The sequence below is a fragment of the Dama dama genome, chromosome 7 (assembly GCF_033118175.1).
Source record: "Dama dama isolate Ldn47 chromosome 7, ASM3311817v1, whole genome shotgun sequence".
Lineage (NCBI taxonomy): Eukaryota > Metazoa > Chordata > Mammalia > Artiodactyla > Cervidae > Dama > Dama dama.
In genome coordinates, this window is record NC_083687.1 from 33,152,642 (window position 1) to 33,170,772 (window position 18,131).

Sequence of the window (18,131 nt, forward strand, 5' to 3'; positions counted from 1 at the left end):
TTGCCATTTCCTTTTCCAGGGGATCTTCCTGAACCAGGAATCGAACCCAGGTCTCCTGCATTGCAGGCAGATGATTTACTGCACCCTAAACGTGCTCAGAACACTTTCACTAGTTGGGCAAAATCTAACCTAAAGCCTATTTCTTAACTGTGTTGATTATCTCATGTTATTTATTGAATACTGTACTGAGAGTGAAAAGTAATCATTTAACCTTATGATTGAATGGCTGCCCAGCTCCAGGAGAGTATCACACCACTTCTCACTAGCACTCACTAGCCATGGAAAAGATCAAAATTCAAAACTGGAAGTAGTTTCTACTGAATGTGCACCACCTTTGCAGTGAAGTTGAAAAATTAAACACTGAACCATTTTAAGTCAGGGACCACAAGCAACCCACTGAAATATTAACTCTCTTAGGGAAACAGGGCACATTCCTGAGGCTTAGACAAAGGATTTTTCCCCTTCAACTCTACTGTAATACCAGTATTATGTTACAAGACTACTTCCAGAGATATGAAGAACAATGGAAAAGTAAACTGAGGAAGAGTGCTTGGCGACTTTTGGACATTTTCAGGGATAATTTCACAAGCCTGGACACACCTATCAAGAGCCCTCCTACTCTCTTAAGCAGGATCCCATTCCTCATTTTACCAATTTATTATTTTCTGCAAATGCAGGGTCCTAGCTTCTTGGATGGTGTGTAACTAAGTTGATTCAAAGAATTCATTGCAACAATAGGTTCGTAACTTAAGTCTAATCATATAGGGGATGGTTGAGCGTTAAATCACCCAGTTTGCAACACTTCGTATTAGATTAATCCATTCATATTTGCAGTACCTCTTCACTATATGTCACATGACGTTCATGCAATAAATATTTACCATATACACTAGGGAAGACGCTGGTAATAAAAAAACATTAAGGAGCAACTTGTGTCATAGATGAGCCTAATTTTAATGATGGAAATGTGGAGATGATGTGATTTTGTATGCTTGTGTATTAAACAAGTCAATTCACATTAAAAAACTTAAGCATTGTTCAAATGGGGACAAAACTGGAAGTATAAAAAAGGTGTTTTCCTTTCAAAGGGCTTAGAAGTGAGGGAATCACGATTATAGTTCCTGGGAAATTGATTTCCTTCCACCCATTCTTATTTTCATTTTTCACTCCACTTGTGACTTACCCATAGGCATGAGCTCTACATGCAGAACTGTTTAAACTTGAGACTGAAATGCTGACTTTGAATATCCTTATATATAACATCAATCTGGAAACACAAGTTCGTTCATTCAAAAAATTAAGCCCTACGTGTTTTACTGTTAGTAACTTAAGTTTCTTCATCTTGGTATTCTCTATGTAGGAGAGGTGACAACAGACACTCAAATTTGAATAAATGAATAAGACAGCTTGTCAGATTCTGAAACTGGATCTTCCTGGTTCACGTGGAAGACATCATTAAGAGTCCACACAGAATAAACCCATACGAAATGAACACAGAAACAAAAATATCAAGTTTCTAAGATGAGGGTATAACACTACACAGATGTGTTTGTGTGCTGGGTAGGAGGCATATGGATTGTGAAAAATGTTACACCTAACGGACCATAATTCATTTCTCTCCTCCCAAATAAACTGCACCTATCAAGTTGAGATCTTAACAAAATGTGGTTATTTAGAGCCAAAGTAGATGAATCCACTTGACCCAAAGAACACATTGATAATTATATTGATGACAGTTAAGCAGAAAGTACAAAAAGAACCTAAGAAAATAAATGGTGCAAGCAAAACTCAAATGACTTATTATTATCACTCTAACACTTCCTGTAAGTTTAAAAGCCAGAGTTTTAGTCTATTGTGAGGCTGTGTGTAGATATTTTCCAGTTTTTTGTTGACATCTCAGTTTTCAGTTCCCCCTCAGTGGCTTACATGCATTCTATCACCTCCAGAGCTTCTCTGCATGTTATTTGTGAACTTCCCTGGTCTAAGGGTAGACAAAATGTATAAACGCACCTGAAGGGCATCATGTGTGCACAACTACCTCCTAGGCTTTGCCTACCTTTACAATGGTCTGAACCCAACACTCCATCCGTGGAGTTTTGTTTACAATTACAGGAGTGTATCAGGCTCTGTCAGACTTTGGTTCACTTCTCAGGATGTTGCTTACTTTCCCAAATAGAATCAATCAGCCCTTCCCATGGCCTCACTCTACCTCTTAAATACATCTGGCATGATGCCTATAGTACTTCTATACATTTATTTCTTAAACATCTGTTTTTTTTAGCAGTCTATAAGACTTACACCAAGGGCCATGTGTCCTTATATAGTGACTTAGTAAATGCTGAATTAAATAAATGTTAACAACAAGGCCTAAGAAATTGATTAAATAGGTAAATGTTGAATTAGGTTAAGTGTTAACAACATGGCCTAAGAAACTGATTAGATAGAAAACTATCCAGGTTAAAACAGAGGGAGGTATCCTGTCTCCAGGAGATGGAACGAAGGTGGGTGAATTCTGTCCAACACACAGAAGTTGCAACTTATCCAATGACCATCACCACTCCCCACCCCATAAACTACAAAGGCATGTTTAAAAATATGTATTTACATATATCTTTTTCTATTCTATAAATATATTTTGAAGGTGGCTCCCAAGCCACTCTAGCCCATTAACCCCTGTCCCTATTAACCCTTTCTAAATAAAAAGGATGTTGCTGCTGCCCAATAATGTGGTTGGTAAACAGCCGTCTGGACTAGCCATTATCACTCTAAATCAAGGGAAAGGCTGTTCCTGGGGCGAGAAAGTAGGACTTTTAAAGGGTCCCAGTGGGCAGCAGACAGGAAGCCACGAACTGAACAAGGTAAAACAGACATGAGCAGTAGTCATAATCATGCTAGTAACAACTAAGTGCCTCAGTCAGGCATGTATAGGAGCTGGGAGGAGAAAGAGGAGAGGTCTACAAAACTTCTGTCTGAGGAACTCACCAGACTTCTGGTTTGAGAAACACAATAAAATGTCCGCCTGGGTAGTCATTATAAGGTAGACAGGACGCTGGGCTGGGCTAGGAGGTGGAAGGGGCCTCTCTGACCCTCAAGAGTTCCTGACCAGTGAGGAGTCCTCCCTGCTCTCTGAGGGTGTAGGGGCTCCAAAGATCTTGGCAAGAAGCCCTCGGTTGGAGCGGGCCTGGTCCTGAGCGTTAGCCAGGCGAGCTCGTTCACGTCCCCCTGGCCGAGCTGCTTTCCGGGCCCTCAGCTCCTGCTCAGTAGGACGCTGGGCAAAGGCCCAGGAACCATTCGGGCGGGTAGAGTCCCCATCAGCCGCAAGGAAACGTTGTCCGCGCTCCACACTTCGAAGATAGAAGTCAGTCTCACGCTTGGCCTGGGCAACCTCAGCCCTCAGACGCTGCCTGCGCACCTGGCGCTCAAAAGCAAGATGCTCGCTGAGGTGGGACCAGGTAAAACGGTGCAGGTACTGTGGACAGGAAAACAAGAAAAGATCTGAGTAGGGCAGATCAGAGATGGGGAGTTGACGGAAGGGATGGGGGCCAAAAAGATGACAGGGGTGCGTGGGCTGTGGCCGCGAAGGCGAGAGGATGAGTGGTGCGGCAGACAAGCCAATCCCCTCACCTTGAGGTTCCACAGGTCATAACGGAAGGGGCTGCGCCTGCGGGAGCCCATGGGCGTGTTGTGAAGACTGGCCGCCACACGCTTGGCTACTCGCTTGTCCCGGAACTCCACCCAGCCCTCCGTGTAGTCCTTGCTGTATTTGGACCGCTTTTTCCCTCCGGCCGCGGAGGCAGCTGCTGCCTTCTTCTTGCGCCTCACGAACCCGTCTGGAGTCCAAGACAAAGCAGTGGTCAAAGAGGCGCATACAGCATCCATTCAACAGCACCTCCCACTCACCAATTCTCCAGACCTCCCCGCAGGCCAGGATCCCACCTTGTCTTTGCCCAGAAGTGGCTAACTCCATAGTCCACACTTTACGCCTTGTCTAAACTCAACCTTTTCCTCAAAGGTTAATTCTTTCATCATTACGTCTGCCCCAATCGTTCTATTTAAAACCTGCACAGGCCCCCAACCCCAATTCCAACTAGTGACTGAATGGGAGTTGGGCGCGGCCTATCATATACTGTCTCTTGACCTGGGCCTCGACACGACAAAGAGATACGTTCAGTTTTGTGGAAAAGTCACTGAGATTTTAATTCAGGCCGTACTCATTTAACAAACTGGTAAATTCGCCTCAAGAAAGTAGGGTGGGCGGAGCCGAGATTAGAATCCAAAAAGTAGCGAAGAGCTTAGGCTCAGCTAGGTATACAGGGCTACCCACATTCCATTTCAGCCTTCTAAGAAACGTGCGCGTCACCTATTTACCAAAGAAAACAGACGCAGGTCCCCGGCCCCGTCAGCGCCTCCAAGCGCAGCTGAGGCAACAAAACACGCACTGTGTATTCATTGCCAGCGAGTACCACCCCTCTTCCCTCACCATCAAGGCCTGAGCACTTACCCTCCGCCTGGAAAAAAACACGCCCGACCTCCCCGTAGGCGCTAAGAAGGTTCCGTACGTGTAAAGGCCTAAAGCGGGGCGGGATGTGGCCCAGGTACACAATGCCCGGCACTACCCGTTTCTTGCTGCCGCCAGCCGCCTCTTCGGATTCCTCCTGTTCCTCCTCTGCCCCTAATTTCTGGTCACTCCCTTCCAAAGGTCCCAGCTCAGCAGCGCCCGGCTCCAAACCCTCTGCCTCCATGCTTGCCGGTACGTACGACCGAGCAGCCGTAAAGCGCCGCGCCTCTGACGCACTAGTGTGCGACTGCCTGCGTTGGGTGGGCGGGGCCGGCTCGAGTGACGTCAAACGACAAGAAAGAACTGGGCTGTACCCGACAGTGTAGGACTAGCGGAGAGGGCGGAAGCAGGCCCTGGGTCAGCCGCGAGTTTCAAAACCTGAGAGCCCTTGACTCCCGAGCTGACGAGACAAAGGCGAGGTAGACCCTCAAGTATGATTTACCTTAGAGGATTCCGTGGTGAGATGCAAAATGAGGGGATGAGGCATGCTCTTCCGGAAATTTTGGAGAACTATTTTGGAAGTGAGGGGAGTTTCTTTGTATTCCAGAGGTCAAAGTAGCATTTTACCCAAAGGACTCGGGTGTGGCTCCAGTTGGGGGATGGCTCAACTTTTGAAGTTTACTGAAATTTCATTTTTTTAATTAAGTTTGACTGTTAACTGTTTTTCAAAATTTAATTTAGAAATTTGAGTTTTTAAAATTTAAGTTTTGAGAATGTAATTTACCTTTGCAAATAAAAGTTTTAGAAATTTAGACTTAATTTTTGAAAATTTCATTTGTGACCTTTTCACTTAGTTAAAATCTTTTTTACTTTAAAATATTAATTTAAAATTTGATTTTGTGAATAAATTGTCTAATAAAAGTTTTAACTTGCCACAATTATTTCTTTTATTTTAAAATTTGGCGCCTGTTTTACATTTGTGTTAATGCATGATTTGTATTTATACTTCTGTTACAAACATCTACTGGCAGATGTATACTTAGCCTTGATTTAAGCCACCGCTAGGACAGGGAGCTTTATTCTCCCTGGGATTTGTGTTTTCACAGTTTTGGGGTCCAGGGTACCCAAAATGTGCCTCAATGGCATACTGATTATGTTAAATTAAAGTTACTAAAGAATCTGGTACTACTACAAGAACGACCCTCTTAGACTCTTCTTTCTGTCTCCCTAAAAGCAAGAAATCTCTCTTGTGAAAGGTGTACTCCATGCATTTGGTGGAAAGACACCATTAGCACCAAAGATATTCTGGGTTAAGGTTTATAAACAAACCTTATTTCTTTACTTTACTACCTCAAGCCTAAACTCTATTTAGATTCTTCACTAACTGGGCACCCAGAACCTAAGTTTCTTTGTCTAAAAAGTATAAAAGCTGCCTGATTGGGCCACTTAGGTCCCATTTCTATGGGACCTCCATGCTCATGAATCAAAATTTCTTTCTTTTTCTCCTGTTAACATCTTGCAACCACAGGTACTCAAGAAGAGAAGGGGAAATTTCCCCCTTCCCAACAACAGATTTGCTGTTAGATCACAAACTAATTTTCCCTCTTTTGTAGCCAAGCACTCCAGAAAGCAAACTCACTCAGAAGGACAGCGTGAATAGTGGAGAGCAGTTTATTACACTGGCTGGTCCGAGGCAGAGTTTCCTCTTTAGCCAGGGTTCCTAACCAATTTTTGTGACAACCTTTTATGCCCAAAGTGTGCCAAGCCCACATCCCCAAATTCTTTAAAACCCACTCTGGACAATGTTAGTAAGAGATACAGTCAGGTTTTAGCCATAAATTCACATTCTAAAGCTATCTGGACATACAGTTTAGCCCACATCAGTAGGTATTATTAAGATTACAGAAGATAGTGATTGATTACATAGTGGGCATTGCATTCCTTCTGGCTCTGGAAGGTCTAGGTACGGGGTCTGCCTGGTCTGGTTTTTATCTGTTCTGGAGACCTGTTCGGCCACTGGTATTTTATCTCCATGGCCTCCCAGATGTACAGTCCAAAAGTTTGCTGAGAGTGTAAGATAGAGTTCCTTTTCTTTTAAAAATGAAGTCAGTCCAGTCAGGGCAACCTGCTCCTTTCCTCTTTCTTTCCCCCCTCTTGATGCTCTCAACTTCTAGTGTGAGTATCACTCATAGGGACATATTGCACATTAGGTCTTTTGGCATGTACTTGGGTAAATGCAGTCAATCTCAACAACACAAATTGGACAACACACTGGAGAATACAAGGTCCACATAACAAAATTAACAGAGCAACTGTAACAACAATTGACAGACTTCCACCAATCGCCCTGTATCCATTACAAAAGAGAAGCCCAAAAAGGTACTGAGTCATCTGACATTCATTTTACAGGAGCTTGCGTATCTCTAAGAACCTCAGTAACATTTCCAGACAAGACTGGGATATACACACAGCACTCAACCTTTATTTTGGCACAAGTCTCTCCTTGAGCAGCGGTCAAGATGTCCAAAGCCATTCTATTTTGAATTACTGCCTTTCTCATTTGTATTTGTTCAGTATTTAATGCTTGAATTACCCTCAGGCTGTCATTTAGGGCCCTTTGGGTGAAATTATTAGGACTTCAACTCTAATGATTATAGCTGTAGTGCCCAACGAAGGAACAAATGCAGCAGCCAAATAATCATACCAATGGAAAACTGATTGTGACCATCTGGCTGGTAGGGAGGGTAAATTTAAGGGCTCCTGTATTGTTGGCCTAATGTTCCCACGGGCAAAGGCAAGACCTAACGTACATCTCCCAACTCACCCTGCGGGTAGCCATGGCCACAGATTGGTCCTGCGTAACCAATGAGGCTGTTTGGGGCAATCCACCTGATTCCGGGGTTGACTCCCTAGTCCATCCCAGGCTATTGGGTGGATTAATTGGGATCATAAGTAACTTTACAGGTCTTATAACACTGTTCTGTCCATAGAAAGCCTACTGGCTTCAAGTCCTTTTTGTCTGTTGTCTGGTTATATCCAATAGTGTGTACATCCTGTTCCCAGCAAATGTCAGCTATCATAAGTTGTCCCTTTTCAGGAGTAATCCACATATATTCATTTCATATCTGGTAAAATTGGTCAAAATACCTGTTTTTTTTTTTATTGTTTGGACTTATTGGCTGTCACCATATATTGATAAGCATTTTCTGAGCTAAGAATATAATTAAAATGTATCCTATGACCTTTTGTCAGACCATCAGCCTTTTTATCGAACCAATGAGTAGTGACTGCTGTAATGGCAGTTTCCACACTTGACTTTTGTTGTTTCATCTGAAGAAAATAGTCACATAAACTAGACATGTCACCCCTTCGTAGAGGCGACACCCACCATGGGAGTCCATCCATGACAGACATGGGCATAGCTCCAAACACCCAGCAGTTAGATCTATTATGAAAGTCAGTGTAGGAGTGTGCCCATGAGATGAAAACATTGTCTTGTGCTGAAATTATGGTTAGTCCCAGGATACCAGAAAGTCTATGTAGTAGGAGTTGATTGCAGAGCTTCATTGTTTCTTTTTAAGATGATCTTGGTTTCACGGAGATCAGTGGGGTCCTTTTGTGTAGTCCACTTAGCATCCTCCAGGTCTGTATGGTATGTCCTCTTCACCCTCATGTGATGGATCCAGGGAGTGACACCTGCAACTTTAACTGCCGTAGGTGTAGTTAGTACAACAGTATATGGACCTTTCCAATGTGGGGCCAAGGAGTCATGCTTCCAGTCCTTGACCCACACTTGATCACCGGGCACAAATTCATGAATCTGCTCCCCAAGGGGGAACGACACCCATTCTTGGACACACTTAGTTACCTGGTTTATCACTTTACCTAATTGTTCCATCCTCTGGGACATCCCATTCCTCTCTTACGTGGCAAATTTGCCAACACCTGTCTTATGAGGGGGTCTTCCATAGACAGTTTCATAAGGAGAATAACCATGGGGACACGGGGTCATTCTTAATTTGAGCAAGGCCACCAGAAGTAAGTCCATCCATGAACAGTCAGTCTTTATGATCCATTATGAAAGTGTATCTTTTAGGGTTTGGTTAGTTCTTTCCACCATTCTGGAACTCTGGGGCCTATATGCTGTATGTAATTTCCATTTGACATTTAGAGGTTTACATACTTGTTGAATTAAATCGGCTACAAAAGCAGGGCCATTGTCTGATCCTATACTGGTTGGGAACCCAAATCTGGGGATTATTTCTCGAATCAGACAATGAGCCACTTCATTTGATTTTTCAGTTCAGGTGGGGAATGCCTCCACTCAACCTGAAAAGGTACGTTCCATGACTAGTAAATAATGATAATACCAGTAGGGTCTCATTTCAGTAAAGTCCACTTCAAAATGTTCAAAGGGCAGAGTACCCTTTAATTGTATTCCTGGAGATTTCTGCTTATGTCCGGGGGCAGCATTGACCTGTGAGCCGAATAGTTCTGGGATTCCATTTTACACAAGGAAGAAAGCCGTGGTATTAAAAAAAAAATTTCCGAATTAATTCTTCCATTTTGTCACATCCCAAGTGGGTTGTCTGGGGTACCTGAGACACTAATGAAGAGGTCAATATCTCGGGAACTAGCAACCTGCCATCCACCAGTTCCCACCAGCCCTTTTCATTCTTGGTGGCCTTTCTGTTTCAGTCAGCTGGTCTTGGGCCAGGGTATACTGTGGGAGAATTGAAGTTAACTTGGGCATTCTCAAGAGCACAAAAGTCTTAACAATTCCACTCCAGTGCCTCCAAATTCTTCAGCGGCTTGTTTTGCGGCTCTATCTGCCTGTCGGTTTCCCCACGCCTGCAGGGTGCCCTCTTTTTGGTGAGCCCAGCAATATATTACTGCTACTTTTTCAGGTTCCCATACAGCATCTGGTAGGGTCAAGATTTCTTCCCTGTTTTTAATGTCTTTTCCGTTAGCTATCAAGAGCCCTCTCTCCTTGTATAGGGCCCCATGCACATGCAAAGTAGCAAAAGCATACCTGGAGTCAGTGTAAATGCTGGTCTTCTTACCTTTTGACAATGGGAGGGCCTGAACAAGAGCCCATAATTCAGTCTGTTGAGCAGACCAGTGAGGTGGCAGAGAACCAGCTTCGACGATGCTCGCATACCCCGACAGCCCTTGTCCTTGTTTCACCAGGCTGGCGCCATCAGTGTACAGGACCCAATCTGGGTCCGGGATTGGCTGGTCTCTCAGGTCAGGTCTGCTAGCATAAACTTCTTCCAGGATTTCTTCACAATTATGTGAGGGTTCGCCTCCCCCCACAGGAAAGAGTGTAGCCGGATTTAAGGCCTGACAGAGCTCAATAGTAACATGGGGGTTCTCACATAAAAGTCCCTGATATTGGGTAATCTGCTATATTGACAACCATTTGTGGGGATCCCCTCATAGGAGAGCACTGACCTCATGGTGGATCTTTACAGTTAAGTTTTGGCCCAAAGTTAGCTTGGTTGCTTCTCAGACCAGTAAGGCAACCGCAGCAGTCGCCCAAAAGCACCCGGGCCACCCGGTGGCAATGTTGTCCAGCCGTTTTGAGAGATAGGCCACTGGTCTATCCCATGTCCCCAAAGCCTGGGTTAATACCCCCATAGCCACTTTGTCCTTTTCAGTCATAAAGAGTGAAGGGTTTAGTAAGTTCTGGCAGACCCACTACAGGTGCCGATGTAATTGCCAATTTTAACTTTTCAAAGGCCTGTTGCTGCCTCTCAGTCCAATTTAGTGAATCCCCTTCTGACCCTGTTAGGAGTTCATATAAGGGCTGGGCCATCTGAGAGTATCCTGGGATCCAAATTCTACAGAACTCAATGGCTCCCCAAAATTCTTGGACCTATCGTCAGGTTTTTGGTAGTGGGATTCTCAAGATTACTTCTTTCTTGGATTGGTCCAACAGTCTTGTGCCCCCTATCAGGACAAACCCCAAATATCTTACCTCCTCCTTGTGGATCTGTGCCTTTTTCCTCGAAACTCGGTAGCCAGCCTCCATCAACAGTTCCAGCAAAGCTTTAGTTCCTTCCCAACAGTGTTCTTTATTCTCTGCAGCCAACAGCAGGTCGTCCACGTATTGTAGCAGCCAGTATGTAAACCTTTCTGGCTGGAATGAGTCCAGATTGGAAGCCAAGGCTTCCCCGAAAATGATCGGGGAATTCTTAAATCCTTGCAGGAGGCAAGTCCAAGTGAGCTGTTGTTTGGTGCTCCCTGCTGGATCTTCCCATTCAAAGGCAAAAATGGGTTCAGATACCAGAGCAACCTGGATACAAAAGAATGTGTCTTTTAGATCAAGGCAAGTATAGATCTTATCACTCGGTGGGAGGAGGCTGAGTAAGGTATACGGGTTAGCAACAGTGGAGTGTAGAGTTACGGCTGCTTGGTTGACCAGTATGAGATCCGGTACAGGCCTGTGGTCCTGTCCCCCTTCCTTCTTAACTGGCAGGATCAGTGTGTTCCAGGCTGACTGGCATTCAATCATGATGCCTGCCTGCCGTAGCCTATTTATATGTGGCAAGATGCCAACTCGGGCCTCCAGCGGTAGCAGGTACTGACATTTCCTGACTGGTATGGCACCAGGTTTGAGTTCTCTTACCACCGGAGCTTGATGTTTGGTGAGCCCGGGCGGGGGCGGGGTGGGGGGTGGGGGGCCTTATCTTTCCCCAAACCTCAGGGAATTGTTGGATCAGCTCTCTCTCTGGATTGTTTAACCCATCTGGCTTCCCTTCTGAAGGATCATGCAACCTCCATTCATCTTGATAGGTTACCGAGAGGAAAAGTAAATAGGTGGTCGAGGCCACTGGAGAATGGGTTTTTCTTGGGGGGAAAGGTCACTTGTGCCCCCAATTTAGACAAGTCTCTCCACAACAGACATACTGGGCATTCAAGAATATACAGGAATTCATGAGTCACTTGATTCCCGCTCCCCCCCTCCCTATCTGGCATTTTTGGGGTAGACAGAATGGTCTAATCAGCTTGTCCCTGGTTACTCCTGCAGCAATGGACCTTCTCTGGGGGGCTACCAGTTCGGTCGCCACTGACATTTCTGCTTCAGTATTCACCATAAAGTCAATAATTTGGTCCTCCACTTTCAGTTTTACCATGGGCTCTTGGGGACCTTGTGTCTTTGAGCCCCAACACCCCTATTCAGCCTCCAGTTCAGCCAGCCCTAAAACAGCCAATGCCAGTTATTTTTCCCAGCTTTTCTGGGACCATTCATTTTTCCAATGGCCAAAGCCCCGGCATCAGGCACATTGATTTGGTTGCAGGGTGGTCCTGGGCTTCCTTGTAGAAGGCTTGCCAGGAGACCAATGCTGATTTAGAGGGGGTGGAGGTTTTGGGGAAGGCCCAGGGAAGGGCCTTCCCAAGGCCTCCGCCAATAACTCGATCCTCTGATCCGCTCTCTTGTTATCTTCTCTCCGTTTTTTCAGCCTTCTTTTTTGCCTCCACGTCTGTTTCTGAACACCTTATTAGCAATCTCAATTATTTGTCAGCTGGTCATGGCTAATACTCCATCTTCCTTTTGGAGCTTGTGCCTGATATGAGGGTAGGCTTGAGATACAAAGGCTGTATTTATCACAATTTGAGACCAAGCTGCCTCTGAATCTATTAGTGTGTGAAGTCTATAGGTCTTGCATAGTCTTTCATAAAACTCAGTAGGTATTTCAGTTTGCTTTTGGACTACTTCAGTAGGTTTTGCCATATTTGTAGGCTTAGGGGCCGCCCTCTTGAGACCTTGTAAAATAGCCGCCCTATATCTTTCAAGGTGGCCCCTTCCTGCCTCTGTGTCATAGTCCCAATCGGGCCTTTCATCAGGGGTGGCTAGTTCTGCCCACCGCTGTGGGTTTACGGTACACCCGGGGGCCACTCCTTGTAGCCATTTTCTAGCATCAGTATGGATCCTGTGTCTTTCTTCAGTGCTGAAGAGGGTGAGTAGCAGCTGGATTATGTCGTCCCACGTAAGACGGTAGGTTCGAAAAATAGTCTCCATCAGCCTGATCATGCCTTGTGGCTCCTCTGAGTACGGTGGAGTGAGTTTCTGCCAATACAGTAGGTCCATAGAGGAAAATGGTTGGTAATAGTAGGTTCAGGGAGGCTGGTGGTAGTGTCTGTCTGCTCCCTGAATCCGAGGCTGTTGCAGTTCTCTGCGGGGCATTTGTTGCGGGACCCTTTCCCCCGGCTCCTTGGCGGAGTGCAGCCTCTGTCTAATTCCTGTGTCTCCTTCACCCTTTCCGTCACTACTCACCGGGAGAGGCGGATACTGCTTAGGAGGTTCGGCTGAGGCTGAGTCCTGTGGACGTTGACCAGAGGCTCCTACCGCCGGGATCGGAGCCTGCCGAGATGGCTGCTCTACGATCTCTCCGGGAGTTGGCGGGGGAGCAGCTGGGGGAGCCCCAGCAGGCCCTGGATCGGTGATCTTTAAGGTTGTCTCCGGTCCTGGTGGAGCATTAGGTGGCCGGCGCGTCATCCAGTATGGGGGAGAGGGCAAATCACTTCCGTTCGGATCCGGCAGAATTTCTTGTTTGTCATCAGTCGATTTTTGTGCCATTAATGTTTTCCCTCTCTCTTTTTGAATGGAGTCTTGCCCAAGGGGGAGGATCTGGAGCCAACCACAGCCATGAATCAATATATGGATATTGATCCGGGTGCCCCGGCTTTCCTGTGGCTACTACATAGACTGCTTTTATTGTTTCTAAGTCCATGGTGCCCTCTGGTGGCCATCCTACTCCCAAAGAGGGCCATTCAACCTCACAAACTATGCGGAGTCGGTTAGGCGTCATCTTCACCCCACAGTCTTCGCCAAATTCCTTAAAATTCTTAATCATGCACTCCAATACAGTTGCCTTAGATTCACTTCCTCCCATCTCGCTTACCTTCTCGGACCTTCTTCTCCCTTCCCTTTTCGTTCTGTCCACGAAGTTCTCGGTATCCTAAGTACTTCTTGATTTTTCCACTCAATGAAACACTTAAGTTGTCATTCCGCCTCCTTCCTAATCGGGGTGAGTAGAGCCTTCTTGCCAGATGAGGGATCGGCGTGTCTTCACCTGCAGGTCCGCACGGCCGAACCAGAACACCAAGCGGTCCAAGATTGTTTCTCCTCTGACTTTGAAAGTCCCTTCTGCCTTGGTGGGCTTGATCGGGTGCGGATGAAAACATAGATGGATTAAATATCCCACGTCCCAGACCGTCTCCGGAAAGGATCAATTCGTATTCACTCGCGTATCTTCCTCCTTTTTAGCCTGACAACCCTGAGAGGATCGAGAATTCCACAGCAGATGGGACACCTCCTCTGGGAGGGCAGAATATAAGCACGCAAAGACCAAGTTTCCTCCCCCCCCCCGCCCCCCGCCCCGCCCAACCCAAGCCCTCTCGCAATCGCCTGGGAAAAATTTACCCCAAGAAGACGCGGACACCACCTCCTTTATGACTTTGAAGGTCAGTGTGTGTCCCCTGTTCCCTCCCAGGGGGGTTGATCAGGCACCCTCTTCCACCCCGCAGGGTGGAAACCTCCTTACCTCAGCGCTTAACTCCCCTGCCGCCGTCCACTACCCACTAACGTGAAAGATCCCGGCGTGGAGAAGCGGAATCTTTCCAGAAGTGCGAGGCGCCTTCTCCCCTCTAGAGAATCCGAGCCGCGAAGCCTCGGAGTAGCCCCAAATGGGACTTGTCTCTCATAGTGAGGGGTTTCCCGGCCAACGCACGAAATGTTGTAGCCAAACGCTCCGGGAAGCAAACTCACTCAGAAGGACAGCGTGAATAGTGGAGTGCAGTTTATTACACCGGCGGGTCCGAGGCTGTTTCCTCTTTAGCCAGGGAACCCGACCGATTTTTGTGACAAGCTATTAGGCCCAAAGTGTATGTGCCCAAGTCCACATCTCCAGATTCTTTAAAACCGGCTCTGGACAATGTTAGTAAGAGATACAACCAGGTTTTAGCCATAAATTCACATTGTAAAGCTATCTGGACATACAGTTTAGCCCACATCAATAGGTATTAAGATTATAGATAGTGATTGATTAAATAGTGGACATTGAATTCCTTCTGGCTCCAGGAGGTCTAGGTACGGCGTCTGCCTGGTCTGGTTTTTATCCGCCCGGGAGGCCTGTTCGTCTGCTGGTATTTTATCTGCATGGCTTCCCAGATATACAGTCCAAAAGTTCGTCGAGAGTGTAAGATGGAGTTCCTTTTCTTTTAAAAATGAAGTCAGTCCAGTCAGGGCAACCTGCTTCTTTCCTCTTTCACCTGCATGAGCTGAACAACCTCTAGAACGGACTCGGCCCTGGCCGTTCCCAACTATGGCGCGGCCTTGAACGCGGTCCCTTCATCAAACCAGAGGCCGCTTTCCGGGCTCGCTCCCCTCGTCTTGTGTCTGGAGGACTTGTCCGTTTGTGCGCGCTACCTGTGTCCTTAAGGCGCCAAGGTTCCTCCGACCCACATCTGCCTTGGGGTCGGCTGCAAGGCGCCCTGAATGCGTACAAATACTCGGGCCGGCTTCCTGGAAGGGGCTGTGGACGAGTTTGTGGCTCAAGATTTCCCATCCCGGTGGAACTAGGGAGGCAAGAAAACCAGAGGATGGAAGCAGTGGTAAATCTACCCACAGTCATAATCCGAGATGACCGTCCTTGCGGAACAGGACTCCAAGTATATTTTCTAAAGTTAACTCGCCGTGCTCTTTGATGGAGTGGTTCTAGAGACTAATAAACTGTATTTCTCTAGTTCTCATATGACTGTTTCATTCATTTATGAACGAGAACTTTCTGTCAGTTGCTTCCTACTTTTTTGGAATGGAGAGAGAAACAAACTAGGTTTCGCTTTTAGCTCTTGACACCGACGTCTTCAAAATACTGAGCCACAAAGAGTGAAACGAGAAAACTTTTGGGGATTGACTAAAAGGATGAGGGAGGTGGGTCTTGTGCAGGAGTAGATGATGTCAGTTGCCACTGTGATGGCCACAATGGTAAATTATGCTGTGTTCTTTCCCTTGGGTGTATTTGAAATTGTCATTGCTAAAACGTTTATTCACAGAAGTCTCAACAGAGAGCTCTAAAGGGCCTTTGAAACTTTAAGAAAAATGAAAAAAAAAAAAAAAACATTGTGGTAGGGTGACCTCTACCCCTTTGCCATAACCCCTTCTCAATTCCTTGAAAAATCACTTTCTGGAGACTCTTTAGCGACCCAGATGAAAAAAATCTTTAGTGACAGCTTCCTGTGCCTACCTCAGGTTCACGTGTTTGTTTATGTATCTATTCCTACAAGGTCATCGATTTTAGGCCTGCATTGGTTTTGGTAAAATAAGACCTCCTTCGAGCCGGATTCGAACCAGCGACCTAAGGATGACCACTAATCCCGTTCCTACAGTCCTCCGCTCTACCAACTGAGCTATCGAAGGAGCTGCTGAGAGTACTCTTAGAGTACTTTCAATAATCTTTACCTGAGTATTATAATTTTGTTTTGATTAAGTTTATTTCAAAAATAAAGGCAAACATGAAAGGTGCTTGAAATATTCTAAAATTAATATGGGTAGTGATTATAGAAGTGTATTTTTTAAATTAATTCCCTTGAACACTAAGGAGCTTTGTTACTCCTACTGTTCTATCCGCTTAGCTCCTCTTCTCTCAATCAAAAGTGAGCCACGACTGATAAGGTTTTCCTAAATGCGCAGGAGAGGGACGTATTATCTTAAAGCGGAGTTACTGTCCAATTCATTCGAACAGGGAAATATCTTTGTCCGTTGACTTGGTTCGGTTCGGCCTGTAATTTCCAAAAACTCTTCTCCTTCGAGCCGGATTCGAACCAGCGACCTAAGGATGACTATAAACCATACACCTACAGTCCTCCGCTCTACCAACTGAGCTATCGAAGGATCACCTCTAGGTACCCTTTTAGACTTCCTTTTCTAATGTCTATCCAGATGATTTCTGCTTTGATAATATGCATTCATCTTTAACAGTATAATTAATTTTAAGCAATCTTTTAAAATGCTAAATAGGTCCTATATCATGATCTGGTTAGTTGCTTTCACAGATTTAATAAATATCTAAAATCCATTGGGTTGTACATCTAGGACGTTTGGATATTATTCTATGTATATCTTAAAAAAATTCTACCAGTATCCCATGTCCTCCTCCCTAAGTATTATATACCTAGGGTGGATTTCTTGCATTACCCCCGATTTCTTGCTGTTCCCTCTAATTACCATTTCCTTTTTCTCTAGAAAAAAGTGTCTAGGTTTGCTCGATAAATGATATAATTACTGAAAACACAAACAACTGGGTTGAAGAGGATCCCTAAGTTGTGAACAGAGCAATATCTGGTGCATTTTCATATCATTGTGATTCTTTCTGAAAATCTAATGGGAAATCGTGTGTGTTCATAGCTCTAATGATGAAATATGTGGAGTGTCCATTTCTTTTAGTTGGATAAATAATTTGGGTGGTTCATATTAATGAATAAATAATAATGAATGATTCAGTTCAGTTCAGTTCAGTCACTCAGTCGTGTCCAACTCTTTGCGACCCCATGAGTTGCAGCCCGCCAGGCCTCCCTGTCCATCACTAACTCCCGGAGTCTACTCAAACTCATGCCCATCAAGTCGGTGATGCCATCCAGCCATCTCATCCTCTGTCGTCCCCTTCTCCTCCTGCCCCCAAACCCTCCCAGCATCAGGGTCTTTTCCAATGAGTCAGCTCTTCTCATGAGGTGGCCAAAGTATTGGAGTTTCAGCTTCAGCATCAGTCCTTCCAATGAACACCCAGGACTGATCTCCTTTAGGATGGACTGGTTGGATCTCTTTGCAGTCCAAGGGACCCTCAAGAGTCTTCTCCAACACCATAGTTCAAAAGCATCAATTTTTCGGCGCTCAGCTTTCTTCGCAGTCCAACTCTCACATCCATACATGACCACTGGAAAAACCATAGCCTTAACCAGACAGACCTTTCAAAGTAATGTGGTGCAATTAAAGGGAAACCAAAACACCTATAAATTTTAAAGGCAAATATAAATAAATGTTTTTTCCAGAGAAAATCATCAAACATTGAAGTTCAATAGAGATTGCCTTAGACTAAAGCAGAAATAGACATAAGTGGGGAATACACTAAATCATCTGGAGAGAAAAGGCTTTCTTAAGGAAAATATTTTATAAATATCTGTGCTTATATATACAAATTTATGCAAAACTATATTATTTCTACAAAATGATATTATTGAAAAATATTCCAAAATTTTCCTTAAATGGCAATTGCTAATGACTTCTATTTAGGAATATTGAGAGCATGTAGTCAATATTGAATTCAGTAATTAAATCCCTTTTCATGAAAAAGCTACGAAATATCTACCAACTTTCAGTGTTCCTGACGTAACAGAGAATTAGCAGCTGAAGAGGAGAGATCCTAGAAAGTGAAATTTCTCTTTCATTGTCGAGTGTCCTATCCTTGCTTCAAATACAAGGTGGAAAATAGCAGATATGCCAAGAGTGAAAATTCAGCATGGTGCTGGATTCAATTGCTGCTTCAGAACTGTTGTATCTGTTGAGATGCAGAAGTCTTACTGGGGTGATACTTAGAGGAGCAGGAAGCTCCCAGAAAGGAAACTGAAAAGA

General features: G+C 45.1%; 2 protein-coding genes and 2 non-coding genes across 7 annotated transcripts; all 4 read right to left on the reverse strand.

Moving 5' to 3' along the window:
• Positions 1-1,708: 1,708 nt before the first annotated feature.
• On the reverse strand, positions 1,709-4,779 carry ABT1 (activator of basal transcription 1). The gene is made up of 3 exons (XM_061147404.1): positions 4,502-4,779; positions 3,625-3,830; positions 1,709-3,469 (listed from the first exon to the last, which is right to left on the reverse strand). The coding sequence occupies exons 1-3, from the start codon at positions 4,740-4,742 to the stop codon at positions 3,089-3,091; spliced, it is 828 nt and encodes a 275-aa protein (XP_061003387.1). The 5' UTR covers positions 4,743-4,779; the 3' UTR covers positions 1,709-3,088.
• A 1,385-nt stretch (positions 4,780-6,164) lies between these two features.
• Positions 6,165-13,793, reverse strand: LOC133059819 (histone acetyltransferase p300-like). 4 transcript variants are annotated; one of them, XR_009693629.1, is made up of 3 exons: positions 12,780-13,393; positions 9,562-10,796; positions 6,165-8,206 (listed from the first exon to the last, which is right to left on the reverse strand). XR_009693629.1 is itself a non-coding variant. In XM_061147408.1 (3 exons), the coding sequence occupies exons 1-3, from the start codon at positions 13,080-13,082 to the stop codon at positions 8,168-8,170; spliced, it is 660 nt and encodes a 219-aa protein (XP_061003391.1). In that variant the 5' UTR covers positions 13,083-13,393; the 3' UTR covers positions 6,165-8,167. The 4 variants fall into 4 exon arrangements, 2 of the variants coding, with proteins under 2 accessions (XP_061003391.1, XP_061003389.1); XM_061147408.1 differs by having other exon boundaries at positions 10,479-10,796; XR_009693630.1 differs by lacking the exon at positions 12,780-13,393 and adding an exon at positions 13,408-13,793 and having other exon boundaries at positions 6,165-10,796.
• A 2,040-nt stretch (positions 13,794-15,833) lies between these two features.
• Positions 15,834-15,923, reverse strand: TRNAY-GUA (transfer RNA tyrosine (anticodon GUA)). The gene is given in 2 exon segments: positions 15,834-15,869; positions 15,887-15,923. It is a non-coding gene; the product is annotated as a tRNA-Tyr (tRNA).
• Positions 15,924-16,307: 384 nt separating this feature from the next.
• Positions 16,308-16,397, reverse strand: TRNAY-GUA (transfer RNA tyrosine (anticodon GUA)). Its single transcript is given in 2 exon segments — positions 16,308-16,343; positions 16,361-16,397. It is a non-coding gene; the product is annotated as a tRNA-Tyr (tRNA).
• Positions 16,398-18,131: the final 1,734 nt, after the last annotated feature.

Coding starts and splice junctions, on each gene's coding strand:
- ABT1 (XM_061147404.1), bottom strand. CDS start 4,742: ATGGAGGCAGAGGGTTTGGAGCCGGGCGCTGCTGAGCTGGGACCTTTG. Junction 3,831..4,501: donor TGTTTTTTTCCAGGCGGAGG/GTAAGTGCTCAG, acceptor CTTGGACTCCAG/ACGGGTTCGTGAGGCGCAAG. Junction 3,470..3,624: donor ATGACCTGTGGAACCTCAAG/GTGAGGGGATTG, acceptor TCCTGTCCACAG/TACCTGCACCGTTTTACCTG.
- LOC133059819 (XM_061147406.1), bottom strand. CDS start 13,082: ATGGCACAAAAATCGACTGATGACAAACAAGAAATTCTGCCGGATCCG. Junction 10,797..12,779: donor AGCAGTATCCGCCTCTCCCG/GTGAGTAGTGAC, acceptor TTTTGTATCCAG/GTTGCTCTGGTATCTGAACC.